The 18,368-nt window shown below is 42.6% G+C and overlaps 1 protein-coding gene across 1 annotated transcript; it reads left to right on the top strand.

The window, feature by feature from the left end:
• Positions 1-13,296: 13,296 nt before the first annotated feature.
• On the top strand, positions 13,297-14,573 carry LOC307009748 (uncharacterized protein; the record flags this gene model as incomplete). Its single annotated transcript, XM_079633790.1, has 2 exons — positions 13,297-13,482; positions 13,579-14,573. 2 exons carry the CDS (start codon positions 13,297-13,299, stop codon positions 14,209-14,211), a joined length of 819 nt encoding a protein of 272 aa, XP_079489916.1. The 3' UTR covers positions 14,212-14,573.
• Between the last annotated feature and the right edge of the window lie 3,795 nt (positions 14,574-18,368).

Genomic DNA, 18,368 nt, shown 5'->3' with positions numbered 1-18,368 from the left:
TCATTTCCCTGTGTATATAACCCTGTCTGTTTTAGTATGTGTCACGGAGTCCTTGTTTAATGTCCCCACACTTCCGTTCCTGTTCCTGTTCCTGTTCCTGTTCCTGTTCCTGTTCCTGTTCCTGTTCCTGTTCCTGTTCCTGTTCCTGTTCCTGTTCCTGTTAATGTCTTGTGTCTTTGGATGGATTACATGGTATTTGACCCCTGCCTGGACTGATCGTGAGTACGGATTACCCTTCAATAAACTACTGCACTTGGATCTGTCTTCTCGTCTTGTGTGTGATCGTGACAGAAGGACTCCGTCACAACAAGATCCAGCAGTATGGAATTTTGTGGGTTTTCCTCAACCACAAGGTCAGAGAGGAGGCAGCAGAGGGGGAACTCGCAAGCTGGAGAGGTTCCGCCTCGTATGAACATTTTTCAGTGTTTTGAGTTATGGGCTCGGATCACTGAGGAGACCATGGCGGTCAATTCCCCCGAGCCCACTTCCATCAGGCACGGACACTCATTTGAGGGAACCCGCCTGGCCAAGTTCTCTGGGACCCGTGGAGGCCGCAGGGGAGGTGGTACTAGAGGTGACTTCCAGCACCACTCCACGCCTCAGTCTCTCCTCCAACCCGGACCAGTGATGCTCGACCCAGAGCTCCCTTCACCGTTTTTCCTGTCCCGCCCGGAGCCTACTCCTCGCCTTCAGAAAAGGAGGAGGAGGAGGACCCCCAGCCTCCCCAAAGACCCAGAGGCCGTGTCCGAGCAGCCCGCTGTCGTCCCGGAGGCCGTCCCCTCCGAGCAGCCCGCTGTCGTCCCGGAGGCAGTCCCCTCCGAGCAGCCCGCTGTCGTCCCGGAGGCCGTCCCCTCCGAGCAGCCCGCTGTCGTCCCGGAGGCCGCCCCCTCCGAGCAGCCCGCTGTCGTCCCGCAGTCCGTCCCCTCCGAGCAGCCCGCTGTCATCCCTGAGATTGTCTCGGAGCCGCCCACCATCAGTCCTGCCACGGCCAAGAGAGCGGTCTTCCTCTGTTATGCGGTGGCGGTACTGCATGCGTGGAGGAGGCACAGGCTGTCTGCCGTTCCAGAGACTGTCCACTTCACGTCTGCTGTTCCAGAGCCGGAGCCAGTGTCTGCTGTTCCAGAGCCGGAGCCAGTGTCTGCTGTTCCAGAGCCGGAGCCAGTGTCTGCTGTTCCAGAGCCGGAGCCAGTGTCTGCTGTTCCAGAGCCGGAGCCAGTGTCTGCTGTTCCAGAGCCGGAGCCAGTGTCTGCTGTTCCAGAGCCGGAGCCAGTGTCTGCTGTTCCAGAGCCGGAGCCAGTGTCTGCTGTTCCAGAGCCGGAGCCAGTGTCTGCTGTTCCAGAGCCGGAGCCAGTGTAGTTTAACCCCCTGAGGTCGGCAAACGCGCGGGCGCGTTTTGCTCGTTTTTTTTTTACATAGCAGCAAAATAGACCTAAAATACTCCGTCGGTTTTGGTCATACAGACTTAAGAAATATGAAAAAATTAGCTGTTAAATGTCTACTTTTTTATGTGTCCACTTACAATCGAAATAAAACATTGTGCTTTTGTAAAATAAAGAAAGTAAACAGGGAGTGCTTTATGCCTCTCCGTCTCCGTGAACTTTTTTTCTGAAGCACTTCTCTAAACTCAAATAAAACTCAGCGAATACTATTCACTCAGACATGAGCTATATATCTCTATAATCATTTAAGTGTGTAGTTTTAAATTATCTAATTCAAATCTAAAACAAATATTCTCTGTTTATGTAATCTATATAAAAAGAGCGAGAGATCAGCTGTGCTCATTATCTTTCTGGCACCTCATTACTCCGCTAATGTGACACGCCCATCGAGAGCGCGCGCTATTCAAACGCAGATTATCTGGAGCAACACATGCAAACCAGTCAACGCCCACAACAGCTGGACAACACACTCGCTGTGAGGAATAGCTCTGCTAATAATATCGTGATTATCCTGGAAATTTTACCTCAAACGTGCTGGAGTAGCCGAACAACGGACCCAGCTGCAGATCATCAGTAAGTGCTTTGTTCTAATCGCGATATGAACTGGTGTCTGTAAACCGCAAAAGACTGTTTAAATTTGAATCGCGTTTCTGTGTTTGAATGAATGAACGGCACATGTGCATGCGTTTGTTTACTAACGTTACAGCTCGCGCGTGTCTGTGTGTGTGAATGAAATATCTATTGCCTACTGAGATGAGTAAAAATCGACTGAATACGTTGAAATAAAATGTCTTTGTATAAGCAACGTTTTAAACTGCAAATTAACATTTATGCCCTAATATAGGCTATATTATAAAAGACGATATGTTACAGACGAAATATGAAAGAAGTTTGTACTGCCACATCAAAACCTAATTTCCAAGGTGCAAACAAAATCTTAAAAGGTCAATATAAGCCTTCTCTTTAAATTATTTTTGTGTTTTATTAGTGACAAATTTGGGGAGAGGATAGCCTACATAATCCAAAACTTTCTGAAAATACGAATGAGAATTAACTGCACAATTACTAGAAATGTTTACCTTGGATATTATACAATTTGCAAGCATTACACAGTTTGTGGAAAAATACACTTTTTTTTCAAGATGTTTCCAACTCTGAACCAATTCTGTAGATGTGTGTGTGTGTGTATGTATGTATGTGTATATATATATATATATATATATATATATATATATATATATATATATATATATATATATATGTGTGTGTGTGTTGTCTTTGCATTCTGTGTGGCTCAGTGACACACTCAGTGAAAGGCTCATTAGTATGCAGCATTAGCAGCTCTTCTTTGTCTTCTCCAGGTGTGAATGAGGACATTATTCATGACCTTCTTGGATCATTCACGCCCCCCTGCATATTGCCTTTCCAAACAAAAAGTGTCTTACAAAATTTAAATCAATCTATTGTTTAATGTGAACGATTAGCCCGGATGATTTTCAGATCATTTTGAAGTAAATACTCTAGCCGACAACATCCATTAGTCAACAGTATTGTGGGAATATGTGAAGTTGGTCGTTTGTGGTCTTATATCAGAACATTTAAGTTTGAGTTTTTTGAATAACCACGCATAAATAATATTCTCTCAAAAATGCAAACATGTACATACATGTTGCTCACATATTATGATAGACATGTTCGTGCTAAATAGAGTGTAATTACACCTTTGCCATTAATATGTTTATAAGCAACTGAAAAAAATAAAAATATCAGGGCATTTCAAAACATCTCAAGGACCCCAAAAACACCTTAGACTCCAGAGGGTTAATTAGATAGATGAGATGTTGTTGTATGCCGTGTATAGATTGTTTGTGTGTGCTTTTGAAGCTCAGCATAAGCTGTTTTTGTACTAAACTCTGTATGTAAAGCACTTTGGTTCAACTTGGTTGATGTTTAAACAGTGCTATATAAATAAACAAACAGAAAGAGCACGAGTTATCACTTCCACCAGCTCCTCATATGCTAAAGAAGAGGGTGGCAAGTCCCCTTCTCCAGTGATTGTCACTGCCAATGCTTAGTACATCTACCTCCTCGGAGCTAGAGCACTGAAGCATGGGGCTCTCTACCCGGGCGGAAGAAGCCGCAGAGCGGGCTTCCGACACCGGAGAGAGAGCGCTGGATCTCCCAGGACAGGAAGGAGATAAGGTCCTCGGACCCGTCTCCAACCCTTCTGAGAGATCCTTTTGCGATCCCCAGGAATGCATTCTCCGTGCTGCCTCGGCAACAGCGGGTCCTGCACCCTGAGGATCGCGAGCCTGACCACTCTCCTCGAAGAGTGACAGACGGGAGCGGAGCATGCGAAGCGGAAGCATCTCACAATGCGGGCAATCAGCCCCCTCGAAGGCTGACACCGCATGCTCCACTCCCAAACACATTACACACAGCTCGTGTGTCCCCACCCGTTAAATAACGCGGGCAGGGAGAAGCACACAGCCTGTATAATTGTTTCGCCATATTCCTAAGATATATATATATATATATATATATAAATCACAGACAACAGTAAATAGAGAGACAGTCAGTACACAGATTTGTTTGCTGAGGCAAAAAAGCAAAAAAGCGTATGTAACCATAGTTCCCTGAGAAAGGGAACGAGACGATGCGTCGCCCTGCCATACTTCCTGCATTCCTGGGATTGTCTTGCTTCGGCAATTTTATGCTGAAGTGCCGGTTTCACCGAGTGCGCTTTTGTATCCTGGTCATGACGTCACCCGCACGTGGCGCTCATTCATTCATTCCTTTGGACTAAGTTGACACAGCTGCTTCAGATACGTTCACGCTGTACGCGTTCCCAAAGCGTCATCGACGCATCGCGAGTTCCCTCGAAAGGGAACTTTTTTTGCGATAAACGAGAGTTTTTGTGCAATTGACGTGTTTCCATTGTGGTTATTTTCAATTAACAATTTCAATTTGCGCAATTTGAATGGAAACGCAGCTACTGACAGTAATGCTTAATATGAAATACTTTGTCTTAGGTTTAACAATGAAACTAATCATGAACAATATGAAACTAAAACGACATAAGCTTAATTTAAAATGGCTTAGGAACTATAGGCTATTTAGAGGTGGATAAACACACTTTGGAGGTGGGTAAACGCTTTTTCAGAATTTTGGGAGGTGCGCAAACGGCGTTTACGTGCGTTTAGCCTCCACTACATCCCTGAATGTGTGTGCTATTGCCTAGTGCTATTGGAGTGGTGGAAATAGTGGCAGCACAGTGTAAAGTTACTAGCCCTACTATTGCTTATAATGTGTGATATATTCTCAAACTCCTTAATAAATTATCTGCCTATATTTCTGCACATGTAGATGTGCCTATATCACTGTGTTCTCAAGTGCACCCAGGTAATATTGATTTGAGCAATAAAGCAAATGATCATTTTTGTTTGGTGAAAAGCCCTAGCATTGCAGCACAGTGCTGTGCTTAAAAGCTATAGTAAATGCTCAATACATTCATGATGTTATCAAAGCCAATGAACAGGGTTCCAAAATTCTGGGAATTTTCAGAGTTGGACAATTTCCATGGGAGTTAACAGGAATATAAGGGAATTAATGGGAATTTACAAAACTGAAAGGTTATTCCTTTAACAGGGAACTTAAATATAGTTGAGGAAAATATTGTAGAATAATCTTGGCTAAAACAAGCAGATTTAATGCAGCACATTTAAATATCTCTGCGATTAAATCTGCGCTTTTATTTTTTTATAATTAACTTTTTTTTTCCATTATGGCAGGCTTAGCTTATTTGATTGGTTTCTGAGGGTACAGTTGTCTCTCGTGTTCTCCTGTTCAAAAATAAATGTTTTTAATTTAAAACTTGCATCAGTATCATGGATCATAATGTTAGTACACAAACCCGATGTAGCCTAAGGTTTAAAGGTATTTGAGCACAAGTAAATGCATAAATTCAGGTGGTGAATGAAAGAACCAGTCATTACTATAATCTGATTTGATTATAGATTTAAACACTGTATTTATACTTGTTTATATTCAAATAATAATAAAAAAAAATAAATAATAATTTTCATTTTGCTAACCTGCATCGTACAATGGCATGTGTAGGGGGCCCACTGACATTGAGAGTATACAGGGCCCAGAATTTGGTGCCACGCCCCTGACTGCGCTTCCCCAAAAGTCGTTTGTAATATGCATTTTAAAATACGTGGTTTTCTAATAAAAATTTAAGCAATTGTTAAATGAAGCTGAGGCATGTCTAAAATGCTTTTAAAATATTAAATGCCTGAATAATGTGACTAAAATATGTTGATTATGAAGCATATGCATGAAATGAAATAGAAACTTTATTTTTCAGTGTAAGCCACCTTCACATACACTACAACCAGCAAATAACTGAAGTTGGCTAAGTGAAGATTTTGTCAAACATGCTGTAAACTCAGATTTTGTTTCTAATTAAACTTACGAGTGATCATTACTTATTGATTTAGTAAAAACCTGCTATCATTACTAAACAATATTAGGCTGCGTTTACACTTGGCATTAACATGCGACCTGTATCTGGATGTTGTCCACATACACATTGAAAAGACAAGTGTAAACGCGCTTCTGATTGGAATGTTATCCGATCAGCGTGTCCAGTTTCGGAGGTAGTCGAGGACGCATTATGATCGGATCTCAGTGTAATGTAAACGCAATCCAGCCATCGTGTCTGCATTCACAGGTGGACGTCATATAAATCCCCGCCCAGTCTCCCCACGTGGCTGTCAGAAAATAATGGCCAGACGCAGTTTAGACAATAAATAAAATGTATTTGAACCTTACAATAAACGTCAATATTTAAAACAGTTTATTTAGACTTACATGATACTGTGGGTGTAATTTTTCATTTTAATTGTGCAACATTATCTGAACGAGGCGATCGCCTGTACAATCACAGCTGTGAGTAATACCATAGCTTCGTAACGTTACTTACGTTAGAGCAACAGCGCGAACTCATTCTGAATATTTTAAAGGCGTAACAGCTGATGAAAAAGCAGAGACGATTGTAGACGAAAATGAAGAGAGATTTTATCTTAGTTTTTATTTTATGCAAAACATTTGTCTCGTCTTTTTTCGTCAACAATAATGCATGTTAATTTAGTCTTAGTCAGCGTTTTTGAACAGTAGTGCAGTATCGTCATCGTCTCGTCTTAGTCATGGAAAAAAAGGTCGTTGACGAACATATTCTGTCTCGTCTCGTCTGACGAAATGAACACTAGTGTGGGGCCCCTCTCAGCGACGGGGACCACCACATCCTGTACGCTTCCTGCCTGGGACATAACCACGTGGACTACACGCTTTCCCAGGGCGGCTGCCGGGAATGCGATTTGATGACTGTGTTGACCCTGCGGGCTCGACTAGCCATCTTCGATGTGGACTCGCCAGTATCTACTGGAATTACGATCATACAGCGACTTCGGGTTCGTAGACCTAAGTGTCCAGGAGTGTCTAAGTAGCCTTGGAGTGCTATGCCGGCAAGTTCCAGCGGCCGAAAGATCAGCGGACCCGCCTACCAATACAAGCCAACAGAGAAGGAAGCGGAGGCAGTGCGACCGAAAGTGCGACAAGCGCGGCTGTCGGGGAGGACTAACAGCTAGGCTAAAAGCTAACCCCCACAGAACGCTGCTCCCATCCATCTTTCTCTCATATGTCCACTTTCTGGATGAAAAGATGGATCACTTGCAGCTGGAATTAACATCAAAACAAGAGCTTAGAAACTGATGTGCTTTAATCCTGACAGAGACATGGCTTAAAAATGCTAGGTTTAAAAGGGTAAAAAATACACACCGTCGCCCAGCCTCTCGGGATTTAAAAATGCTCATTAAAAATGATATCCAACATTCTACCTTTAAACGTAGCCCACCACTTTGGAGATTTAACTCTCTCCCTTTGGCAGACAAATAATTCTGCGAACTCATTTCAAACTCTATTGATGAGTTATTGTCTTTCAATTACAATGACGACTCTTCATATTCATTGCTGTGGGAGACACTTAAATGTTACCTGAGAGGTCAAATTATTTCTTACTCTGCTCTTTCTAATAAAAAGATTAATGCTAGGCTTAATGCACTTACATCTGTAATTAGTAACCTTGATCAAAGATATGCACTGAACCCTTCTCCGGAACTACTTAAGCAGCTTATTGATTTGCAAGCAGAATTTGATCTTATTTCAACTAAAGAGGCAGAGTGCTTGCTATTACACAGCCGTGGCTCATACTACGAACATGGCGACAAGGCAAGTCGTTTGCTAGCACATCAGTTACGACGACAGGCCACTTCCCGTTTGATACCTACTATTAAAAACACTTATGACACTATTACTACAGACCCCTTGGAAATTAATGCTACTTTTAAATCATTTTACTCTTTATTATATAAATCTGAATTTCCTATAGACAACACTAAAATGAATACATTTCTTCAGAATCTTTCGAACCCTGTCATTGATACTTACACTGCCACGCAAATGGACTCTCCACTCTCTCTTGAAGAAGTATTAAATGCAATTAATGCTATGCAATCTAATAAAGCCCCAGGCCCAGATGGGTTTCCGATATAATTTTTTAAAACATTTATTGGCAAATTGGCACCGTTACTTTTATCCGTATTCAATGAATCCCTAGAAAGTGGTTCATTACCACCAACCTTGACACAAGCCACTATTGCTCTCCTTCTCAAAAAGGACAAAGATTCGACCTCCTGTGGGTCTTACAGACCATTGATTTGGATTCAAGATGGCGCCGGTGTGTTTGGCTGGCCGTCTGTCACTCTCTTTGCTTTTCTTAGTTTTATTGATTTTTGACCTTGGTATTTTTTTTTGAGATCAAGTCAACGTTGGTGTATGATTGCCAAACTCTTTTGAATCTTAGGTTCCATGTCAAAGATGTGCTTACCTTTGATAATGGAGAAGAAAAAATATGGCCCCCGTTTCTCTCTGAAATCACAACTGACCTGAGTCGGGTCCCGGTGCTTGCTTCCAGGAGAAGACGTCGCCGCCGCGGCACCCAAAGCGGACGGCTGGTAAAGCTGAAGATCCGCCTTAAGAATTTGTATACTTCCCGGCCAGTGTGTGGATTATTTCCCAGCATGTTCATACCATTACGCCTGTTGAATCCGATGGATGCCTGCCTGGTACCTGTCAGCGTGGATGCGGTGGTCCAAGCCCACCCTTGCCCTTCCAGGCTCAATCGTCGCGGTGTGAATCCGGGAAACCTTCACCCGTTGTGCCGTGCTCCCTCATCGGCTAAAGCCCCAGTTCCTGCTCCGGCCAGGGTTGGCTTGGTTAACGCTCGATCGCTGGCCAATACATCCTTTATTCTTAAGGATTTATTTTGCTCCCATGATCTGGACTTTCTCTGTATCACAGAGACGTGGCTGAATGTGGGTGAGTCGAGCGCCCTGTTGGAACTTTTACCAGCGGATTGCTGCTTTTTTAATACACCACGAACATCAGGTCGCGGAGGAGGAACGGCAGTGGTTTACAAATTTTTTTTTTTTAAATGTAAACAGCACGTTCAGCAATCCTCTTTCACCACCTTTGAGCTAACTTTTTTTGAGGTGGGTCGTTCTGATCCGGTACTATGTGCCGTTATTTACCGCCCGCCTAAATACAATAAGGATTTTATTGCTGATTTCTCTGAATTCATGGCCGATATCCTGACTAATTATGAACATGTTCTTATCGTTGGTGATTTTAACATACACGTATGTTGCCCTGGTAAACCATTAGTAACTGAGTTTTTATCATTGATTGATGCTTTTAATCTGACACAGTCTCTACGTACAATTACACATGAAAAAGGACACACTTTAGATCTAGTTCTGTCTTACGGTTTGCCTGTGTTAAACCTAGAGACACACGACGCTGTATTTTCTGATCATATGCCTGTGACATTTGAGACTGTATTTGCCCGTGCTGTGATCAAAACTCCCGCGCCTGCACGAAGCTATCGGATTATTAACCCCTCCACTGCCACTCAATCCTCCATGGGTTTTGACCAGCTCTGTCCTCCTAACAGGACTGATGTCCAGGAGCTCAGTACCTGGTTCCATTCTTCCTGTAAAGCTGTCCTGGACTCGGTGGCGCCATTAAAGGTTATGCAAACCAGAACTGAACCTGAACTCTGGTTTAATGCCGGGACTCGAGCGGTCAGACAGGAATGTCGCAGAGCTGAGCGTAAGTGGAAAACAGATAAACTGCAAGTGTCCTTTCAGATTTTTAAAGATTGCTGGCGAAACTACCAGAATGCTGTTAAAGAGGCTAAAAAAAGAGTATTTCCCTAATATTATTTCATCTCACGCCCAGAATCCACGAATGCTTTTTAGTACCATTGACTCTCTTTTTAACGCTCCACAAACTGCTGGTTTGGAACCCTCCACTGAACTCTGTAACAATTTTATGCAATTTTTTATTGATAAGGTCGCCTCTGCGAGGGCTCTCACCTCTCATCCTGTTTTGATCCCTCTGTTTGTGTTGCTTGCCCTGTTGCTTTTAATCAATTTGAGCCTGTGACGCTATCACACTTGAAGGATGTGGTTACTCATATTAAGCCTTCTGGCTCTCCCTGTGATGCTCTCATTTACATTACATTTACATTTATTTATTTAGCAGACGCTTTTATCCAAAAGCGACTTACAAATGAGAAACAATAGAAGCAATTAAACTAGCAGTAGTACAACAGTATGTAAGTGCTATGACCCTTCACAGTACAATCCAACGCATTTTTTTTTACATTTTTTTTTTTTAGAATAGATAAGAAAGTGTTAGTAGTACTGAATCAAGTGCTCAAGTGCTGCCGAAAAAGATACGTCTTCAGCAGTTTCTTAAAGATGGCTACAGACTCAACAGCTCTGGCTGAGTTAGGCAGATCATTCCACCAGCAGGGAACAGTCATGGTAAAGGTCCGAGAGAGAGATTTCGTGCCTCTTTGAGATGGCACCACCAGACGCCGCTCACTTGCAGAGCGCAAGTTTCTGGATGCCACATAAGTCTGAAGTAATGAGTTCAGGTACAGGGGACCAGTGCCAGTGGTTGTTCTTTAGGCAGACGTCAGTGACTTGAATTTGATGCGAGCGGCAACCGGCAACCAGTGCAATTTCGTGAGGAGAGGAGTGACGTGTGCTCTCTTCGGCTCGTTGAAGACCACTCTAGCTGCAGCATTCTGGATCAGTTGCAGAGGTTTGACAGTGCAAGCTGGGAGACCAGCCAGGAGAGCATTACAATAGTCCAGTCTGGATAGAACAAGCGCCTGAACAAGGAGTTGTGTAGCATGCTTTGATAGGAAGGGCTTGATCTTTCGGATGTTGTATAAGGCAAATCTGCATTGACCGAGCAGTGCTAGCAATGTGGTCTGTGAAGTTCAATTGATCATCAATTATAACTCCAAGGTTCCTGGCTGATCTTGGAGTTATGGATGACAAACCTAGCTGAATGGTGAAGTTGTGATGAATTGCTGGGCTAGCCGGGATTACAAGTAGCTCTGTCTTCGCAAGGTTTAGTTGAAGGTGGTGGTCCTTCATCCAGCCGGAAATGTCTGTCAGGCAGACTGAGATGCGAGTGGCTACCATCGGATCATCAGGCTGGAATGAGTGGTAGAGTTGTGTGTCATCAGCATAGCAGTGATAGGAGAAGCCATGGTGCAGAATCACAGATCCTAGTGATGTCATGTAGATGGAGAAGAGAAGTGGTCCAAGCACTGAGCCCTGAGGCACCCCAGTAGCTAGATGTAGGGTTTTAGACAACCCTCTCCCCTCCACGACACCCTAAAGACCTACGTGAGAGGAAAGACTTGAAACACCGGAGTGCAGTTCCCGAGATGCCCTTCCTCTTTAGGATTGACAGGAGGATCTGGTGGTTAACTGTGTCAAAGGCAGCAGACAGATCCAGCAGGATGAGAACTGAGGATTTGGAAGCGGCTCTTGCAAGTCTCAGTGCTTCGATTACTAAGAGCAGAGCAGTCTCAGTTGAGTGTCCGCTTTTGAAGCCAGACTGATTGTTGTCCAAGAGGTTGTTCTGCGCGAGAAAAGAGGAGATCTGGTTGAAACCGACTCGTTCAAGTGTCTTTGCGACAAATGGAAGGAGGGATACCGGTCTGTAGTTTTCTAGATGTGCTGGATTTAGAGTGGGTTTCTTAAGCATTGGGGTTACCCGAGCCTGCTTGAATGCTGTGGGAAATGTGCCAGTGTGAAGAGAGGTGTTTATGATGTGTGTGAGTGCAGGTACAACAGAGGAAGAAATAGCTTGAAGTAGGTTAGTGGGAATAGGGTCGAGCGGACAGGTAGTAGGTCGACTGGAAAGGAGGAGTTTGGAGACTTCTGTCTCTGAAAGCAAGGAGAACGAGGGTAGAGTCTGTGTGTTAGCTGCTAAAATGTGTGTGTTAGTTTGTGGATTGGTAAATTGTCCGCTGATGGTGGTTGTTTTATTTATGAAGAATGTTGCAAAATTGTCAGCTGTTTGGGTTGACGACGAAGGAGGAGGAGGAGGAGGAGGAGGGTTAAGAAGAGAGGAGAAGGTTTTGAAGAGCATGCGAGAGTCAGAATAATTGTTAAATTTGTTGTGATAGTAAGTAGTTTTAGCAGTAGATATGTTAGCAGAGAAGGAAGAGAGGAGGGATTGATGAAGCATCCTGCGCATGCGTCGCGAGTGAGCGCTGTGTTTGTATTTGAAGCTCCGTCGACTTGATTCATAAATCGTTGATTTTGTTCTTTACACTAATTTAGAAACGAGCATTTTCTATTTTTCCAGCGTGTAAACATATCTCCGATACTACACTCTATAAAAAACAATCGGATTGCTTTGATATCGCTAGTTATATCCAACTTTCCGAACTTCTGTTACTATCTCTAACGATAGCCCGCTAGCATTGCACGCGTGGCCTCGCCTATCGACCGTCTTATTTACACTCGAATCACTGAAATCGCTTGTTTGTGTTGGAGTTTGTGTTTGTGCTTCGAATTCGCTTGTTTGTGTTTGAAGTTTGTGTCTGTGGTCGAACCGCTTTGGTTGTGTTTGGAGTTCGTGTTTAAATCGCTTGTCTGTGTTTGAAGTTTGTGTTTGTGCTTCGAATTCGCTTGTTTGTGTTTGAAGTTTGTGTCTGTGGTCGAACTGCTTTGGTTGTGTTTGGAGTTTGTGTTTCAAATCGCTTGTCTGTGTTTGAAGTTTGTGTTTGTGCTTCGAATTCGCTTGTTTGTGTTTGAAGTTTGTGTCTGTGGTCGAACCGCTTTGGTTGTGTTTGGAGTTTGTGTTTAAATCGCTTGTCTGTGTTTGAAGTTTGTGTTTGTGCTTCGAATTCGCTTGTTTGTGTTTGAAGTTTGGGTCTGTGGTCGAACCGCTTTGGTTGTGTTTGGAGTTGTGTTTCAAATCGCTTGTCTGTGTTTGAAGTTTGTGTTTGTGCTTCGAATTCGCTTGTTTGTGTTTGAAGTTTGTGTCTGTGGTCGAACCGCTTGGTTGTGTTTGGAGTTCGTGTTTCAAATCGCTTGTTTGTGTTGTGTTTCGAATCGCTTAACTGTTAACGTTAGTTTGTGAGCGTGTGAACATATCTCCGATACTACTCTCTATAAAATAAAAAAATAAAAAACAATCGGATTGCTTTGATATCGCTAGTTATTTCCAACTTTCCGATCTTCCGTTACTATCTCTAACGTTAAGTTAGCCCGCTAGCATTTGCACGCGTGGTCTCTCCTATCGACCATCTTATTTACACTCGAATCACTGGAAGGATACGTGTTCTATCCATGATTTCAGTCCTAAATTAGTAGTGATATTGGTAGCATCACTGCTAATTTATTGTTCATCTGTCATAATGGCGAATACATCGTATGTGTGTCTACCTCTGAGTGCAGGTGAGGACACGTTTGAGCTGCATTCGGTGCGGTTGGAGCTGGAGTCCGTGGAGAAGCAGATCCGGGATCTGCTGGGGAGGCAGGCCGAGCTGCGAGACCGACGATCAGCGCTTGAAGCATCACGCGCCGATGCTCACAAGTCAGTGGTTAGTAACTTTTCGACTCCGGCCTCCTCTACTCCGTGTATTTCTCTGCACAGGACCCGAGCACCCCTGGTTTCGTTTACCCCGACACCGACACAGCACCATGGACCCTGGATGATGCCACAGCGGAAGACACGAGCCAGGACCAGAGCAAGGACCTCTCCGCCCCTCCCGGTCTTCGAGATCTCCACCCGGAACCGCTTCTCCCCTCTTCGCGAGACGGAACGCGACGACGCTGTGATCATCGGCAGTTCCATGGTCCGGCATGTCCGCGCTACCTCAGGTAAAGGTATGGTGCGCACTCACTGCTTTCCTGGTGCTCGTGTTCTCGATGTCGCTGCGCAGGTCCCCGAGATCCTGAACGGTGACGAGCGCGTCGGAGCTGTCGTGCTGCACGCGGGGGTGAACGACATCAGGCTGCGGCAGACGGAGGTTCTGAAGAGGGACTACAGGAGCCTGATCGAGACGGTACGCAGAACATCGCCTGAAGCAAAGATCGTCGTGTCTGGACCGCTTCCCACGTACCGACAAGGACAAGAAAGGTTCAGTAGATTGTTTGCACTAAATGAATGGTTGATGTCATGGTGTAATGAACAGAGACTGCTCTTTGTAAATAATTGGAATCTGTTTTGGGAGCGACCTAGGCTCTACCGTGCTGATGGCCTGCACCCCAGCAGAATCGGAGCGGCTGTTCTGTCGGACAACATCTCCAAGACGTTACACACCATATGACTAGTAAGTCAAAGTCCAAATCACATTCTTTGCTGTCCCAAATTAATTGATATAAGTACCAGTGTAGAACACTATATAGAAACAGTGTCTATTCCTCGTTTAGTGAGGCCAAACAATAAATCTACTGTAGGATCTAAGAAAAATCTAATTGTGATTAAACCAGAAAATCTCAATATTAGTGAACAAAAACAATTTCTAAAGCTAGGTCTTCTAAACATTAGATCGCTTACACCTAAGGCGGTTATTGTAAATGAAATGGTCACAGATAATAGCTTCGATGTACTCTGCCTTACTGAAACCTGGCTTAAACCAAATGATTATTTCAGTCTTAATGAGTCCACTCCGCCAGGATACTGTTATAAGCATGAGCCCCGTCTGATTGGTCGTGGCGGCGGTGTTGCATCAATCTATAGAGATATTCTTAATGTTACTCAGAAAACAGGTCACAGGTTTAATTCGTTTGAAGTACTTGTTCTAAATGTTACGCTCCTAGATGTAAGAAAGAAATCCCTATTATCTCTAGCCTTGGCTACCGTATATAGACCGCCAGGGCCTTACGCTGATTTCCTAAAAGAGTTTGCAGATTTTCTCTCAGATCTATTGGTCAATGTCGATAAGGCAATAATTGTTGGAGATTTCAACATACACGTTGATAACACAAATGATGCGTTAGGAGCTGCGTTTACAGATTTATTAAACTCCTTTGGGGTCAAGCAAAACGTTAGTGGTCCCACTCATCGTCTTAATCATACTCTAGATTTAATTATATCATATGGAACCGATCCAACCGATATAGATATTATACCGCAAAGTGATGATGTCACTGATCATTACATGGTAACTTGCATACTACGTACGGCTGAAATGTGTCATGTTGCGCCACGTTATCGACCAGGCAGAACAATCCTTCCAACCACTGTAGATAGATTCTTGAATAGCTTACCTGATCTATCTCCGCTCCTCAGTGAACCCAAACTAACAGATGAGCTAGAGGAAATGACTAGCAGTATGAGCAACATTCTCTCTAGTACATTAGAAACTGTTGCACCAATTAGACTAAAAAAGGTTAGAGAGAAAACTAAAGCACCATGGTACAACAGTGCTACGCATGTTATCAAGAGAGAAACTCGTAACTTAGAGCGCAAATGGAAACAAACTAATTTAGAGGTCTTTAGAATCGTGTGGAAAGACAGTATGTCACGTTATAAAAAGGCTCTAAAAGCAGCCAGGGCTGAGCATCTCCGCAAACTAATAGAAAATAACCAAAACAATCCAAGGTTTTTATTTAACACCGTGGCTAGATTAACAAATAAACAGACATCACCTGAACAAAATATTCCGTTACATTTTAATAGTAATGATTTCATGAATTTCTTCACTGAGAAAATAGAAAGCTTCAGAAACACAATTGTAAATGTACAATCTTTGACAGCGTCTTATGATTCAGCCTCAATTATCGCCCCTCAAGAACAACTACAGCGCTTTACAACTATAGGACAGGAAGAGCTAAATAATTTATCACTGCATCTAAACCAACAACATGTTTATTAGATCCAATACCCACTAAACTACTGAAAGAAGTGTTACCTGTAGTGGAAGAGCCTCTTCTCAATATTATTAACTCGTCTTTATCTTTAGGACATGTTCCAAAAACATTCAAGCTAGCAGTTATAAAACCTCTTATTAAGAAACCACAATTAGATCCAAATAACCTAGCAAATTACAGACCCATTTCAAATCTTCCATTTATGTCTAAAATACTAGAAAAAGTTGTGTCCGCTCAATTGTGCTCTTTCTTGCAAGAAAACGATATCTATGAAAAGTTTCAGTCTGGATTCAGGCCACATCATAGCACAGAAACTGCGCTGGTTAAAATTACAAATGATTTACTTTTAGCTTCTGACCAAGGCTGTATCTCAATACTAGTTTTACTCGATCTTAGTGCTGCGTTCGACACTATAGATCATAAAATACTCTTAGATCGACTTCAAAATTACACTGGTGTTCAGGGACAGGCATTAAGCTGGTTTAGATCGTACCTATCAGACCGTTACCATTTTGTCCATTTAAATGGGGAAAAATCAAAGATAACGTCAGTAAATTATGGAGTGCCGCAAGGATCTGTATTAGGCCCCCTGCTATTCTCAATTTATATGCTGCCACTTGGTAATATTATAAGAAAACATGGAATAAGTTTCCACTGTTATGCTGATGACACTCAATTATATATTTCATCTAGACCAGATGATAACACTAAATTATCTAAAATGACAGAGTGTGTTAAAGATATAAAATATTGGATGACGTGTAATTTTCTTCTATTAAATTCAGATAAAACGGAGGTATTACCGATTGGTCCAAAAAACTGCCCACAAAACCTCTTACAATACAACCTTAATCTAGATGGACGTCCTGTTACTTTATCCTCTACAGTAAAATATCTGGGTGTTATACTAGACCGCAACTTGTCTTTTGAAAATCATATTTCAAATGTCACAAGAACAGCCTTTTTCCACCTTAGAAACATTGCTAAGCTACGTGACATGCTCTCTGTTTCTGATGCAGAAAAGTTAGTTCATGCATTCATGACCTCGAGACTAGATTACTGTAATGCTTTATTAGCTGGTTGTCCTGCATCCTCCGTAAACAAGCTACAGTTAGTCCAAAATGCAGCCGCTAGAGTTCTTACTAGGTCAAGAAAATATGATCATATAACACCAATTTTATCATCTCTACACTGGTTACCTATTAAGTTCCGTATCAACTACAAAGTATTGTTACTGACCTATAAAGCCCTAAATGGTTTAGCTCCTGTGTATTTAAGAGATCTTCTATCGCCATATATTCCATCGCGCTCTTTAAGATCGCTAAATTCGAGGCTTCTGGTCGTACCTAGGATATCTAAGTCCACTAAAGGAGGGAGGGCGTTTTCACATCTAGCTCCTAAACTCTGGAATAGCCTTCCTGATATTGTCCGAGGCTCAGACTCGCTCTACCAGTTTAAAACTAGATTAAAGACGCATCTCTTTAGCCAAGCATTCACATGATGCATCTCATACCTTTTATACTACAGTTAAATCAGATCAAATGCATTCATATTAAGAACAGCAGCTACGCTAATTATTTCCCATCTGCCTTTTTTGTTGTTATCTCGGGACGCCTGTCCCGAGATAACTCAAATAGAGTTCGTCAGCTCCAGTTATGTATCCAGCCTCTCATGGAGACTTCAGATGCCCCAACGCCTGTGATGAGACGACTCGACGCCTGTGAAGAGACGACCCAACGCCGGCGATATGTTATGCCCTAAATTTCATGATTAACTAACTGTATTTTTGTATGTATATTTTTGAAATGCATTTTCTGTAAAGCTGCTTTGAAACAATGTGTATTGTGAAAAGCGCTATACAAATAAACTTGAATTGAATTGAATTGAATGAAGACCAAGGTCAGTAGGATCTTTGGATTTGCGCCACTTCCTCTCTGCACCCCTGAGTTTCGAACGATGTTCAAGGAGAACGTCAGATAACCAGGGGGCAGAGGGTGTGGCGCGGGCTGGCCTGGTGGAGAGAGGGCAGAAGTTGTCCAAGCAGGATGTTAAAGTGGAGAAAAGAGTATCAGTTCATCAGAATTCAAATGACTCATGTCGTAGTTGAGATTAGTTCCTCCATTAGTTCATGTCTTAACTCATCATTAGTTAATAGTAAATTAATAATAGTACATAATTAATCATGTACTAATACCTGAATTAATAATTGTAAAGTGTTACCGAATCTTCTGCTTTTTACTTGTGTTTCAGGCTTCAGTGGAGTAGAAGAGGTTGATGAGTTCATCAGTTCTGGGGAAAATGTACGTCTGTCCTCATTTATACCCAAACTGGTAACTGCAGTATCTAAAACTGCATGTGGAAGTGGAACAACAAATAGGCTACATATTGTTTTTACAAAATGTAGTTACATAATTCCTGTTACACATGTGTACTTACTAATGTTAAAAAAGTGTTGTTACCAATGTCCTGTTACACATTTGTACTTACACATACCATTACGTGGGTTGTTACATACGTGTAGTTACACTAATAATACAGTTGTAGATACTATGCACCAATGTGTACTTACACTGTAGTTACATACTATGTACACATGTAGTTACCATGTAAG

Source organism: Phoxinus phoxinus, assembly GCF_949152265.1.
Source record: "Phoxinus phoxinus genome assembly, chromosome: 1".
NCBI lineage: Eukaryota > Metazoa > Chordata > Actinopteri > Cypriniformes > Leuciscidae > Phoxinus > Phoxinus phoxinus.
Note: the sequence above shows the minus strand (reverse complement) of the source record. Positions and strands in the feature narration are given on the sequence as shown.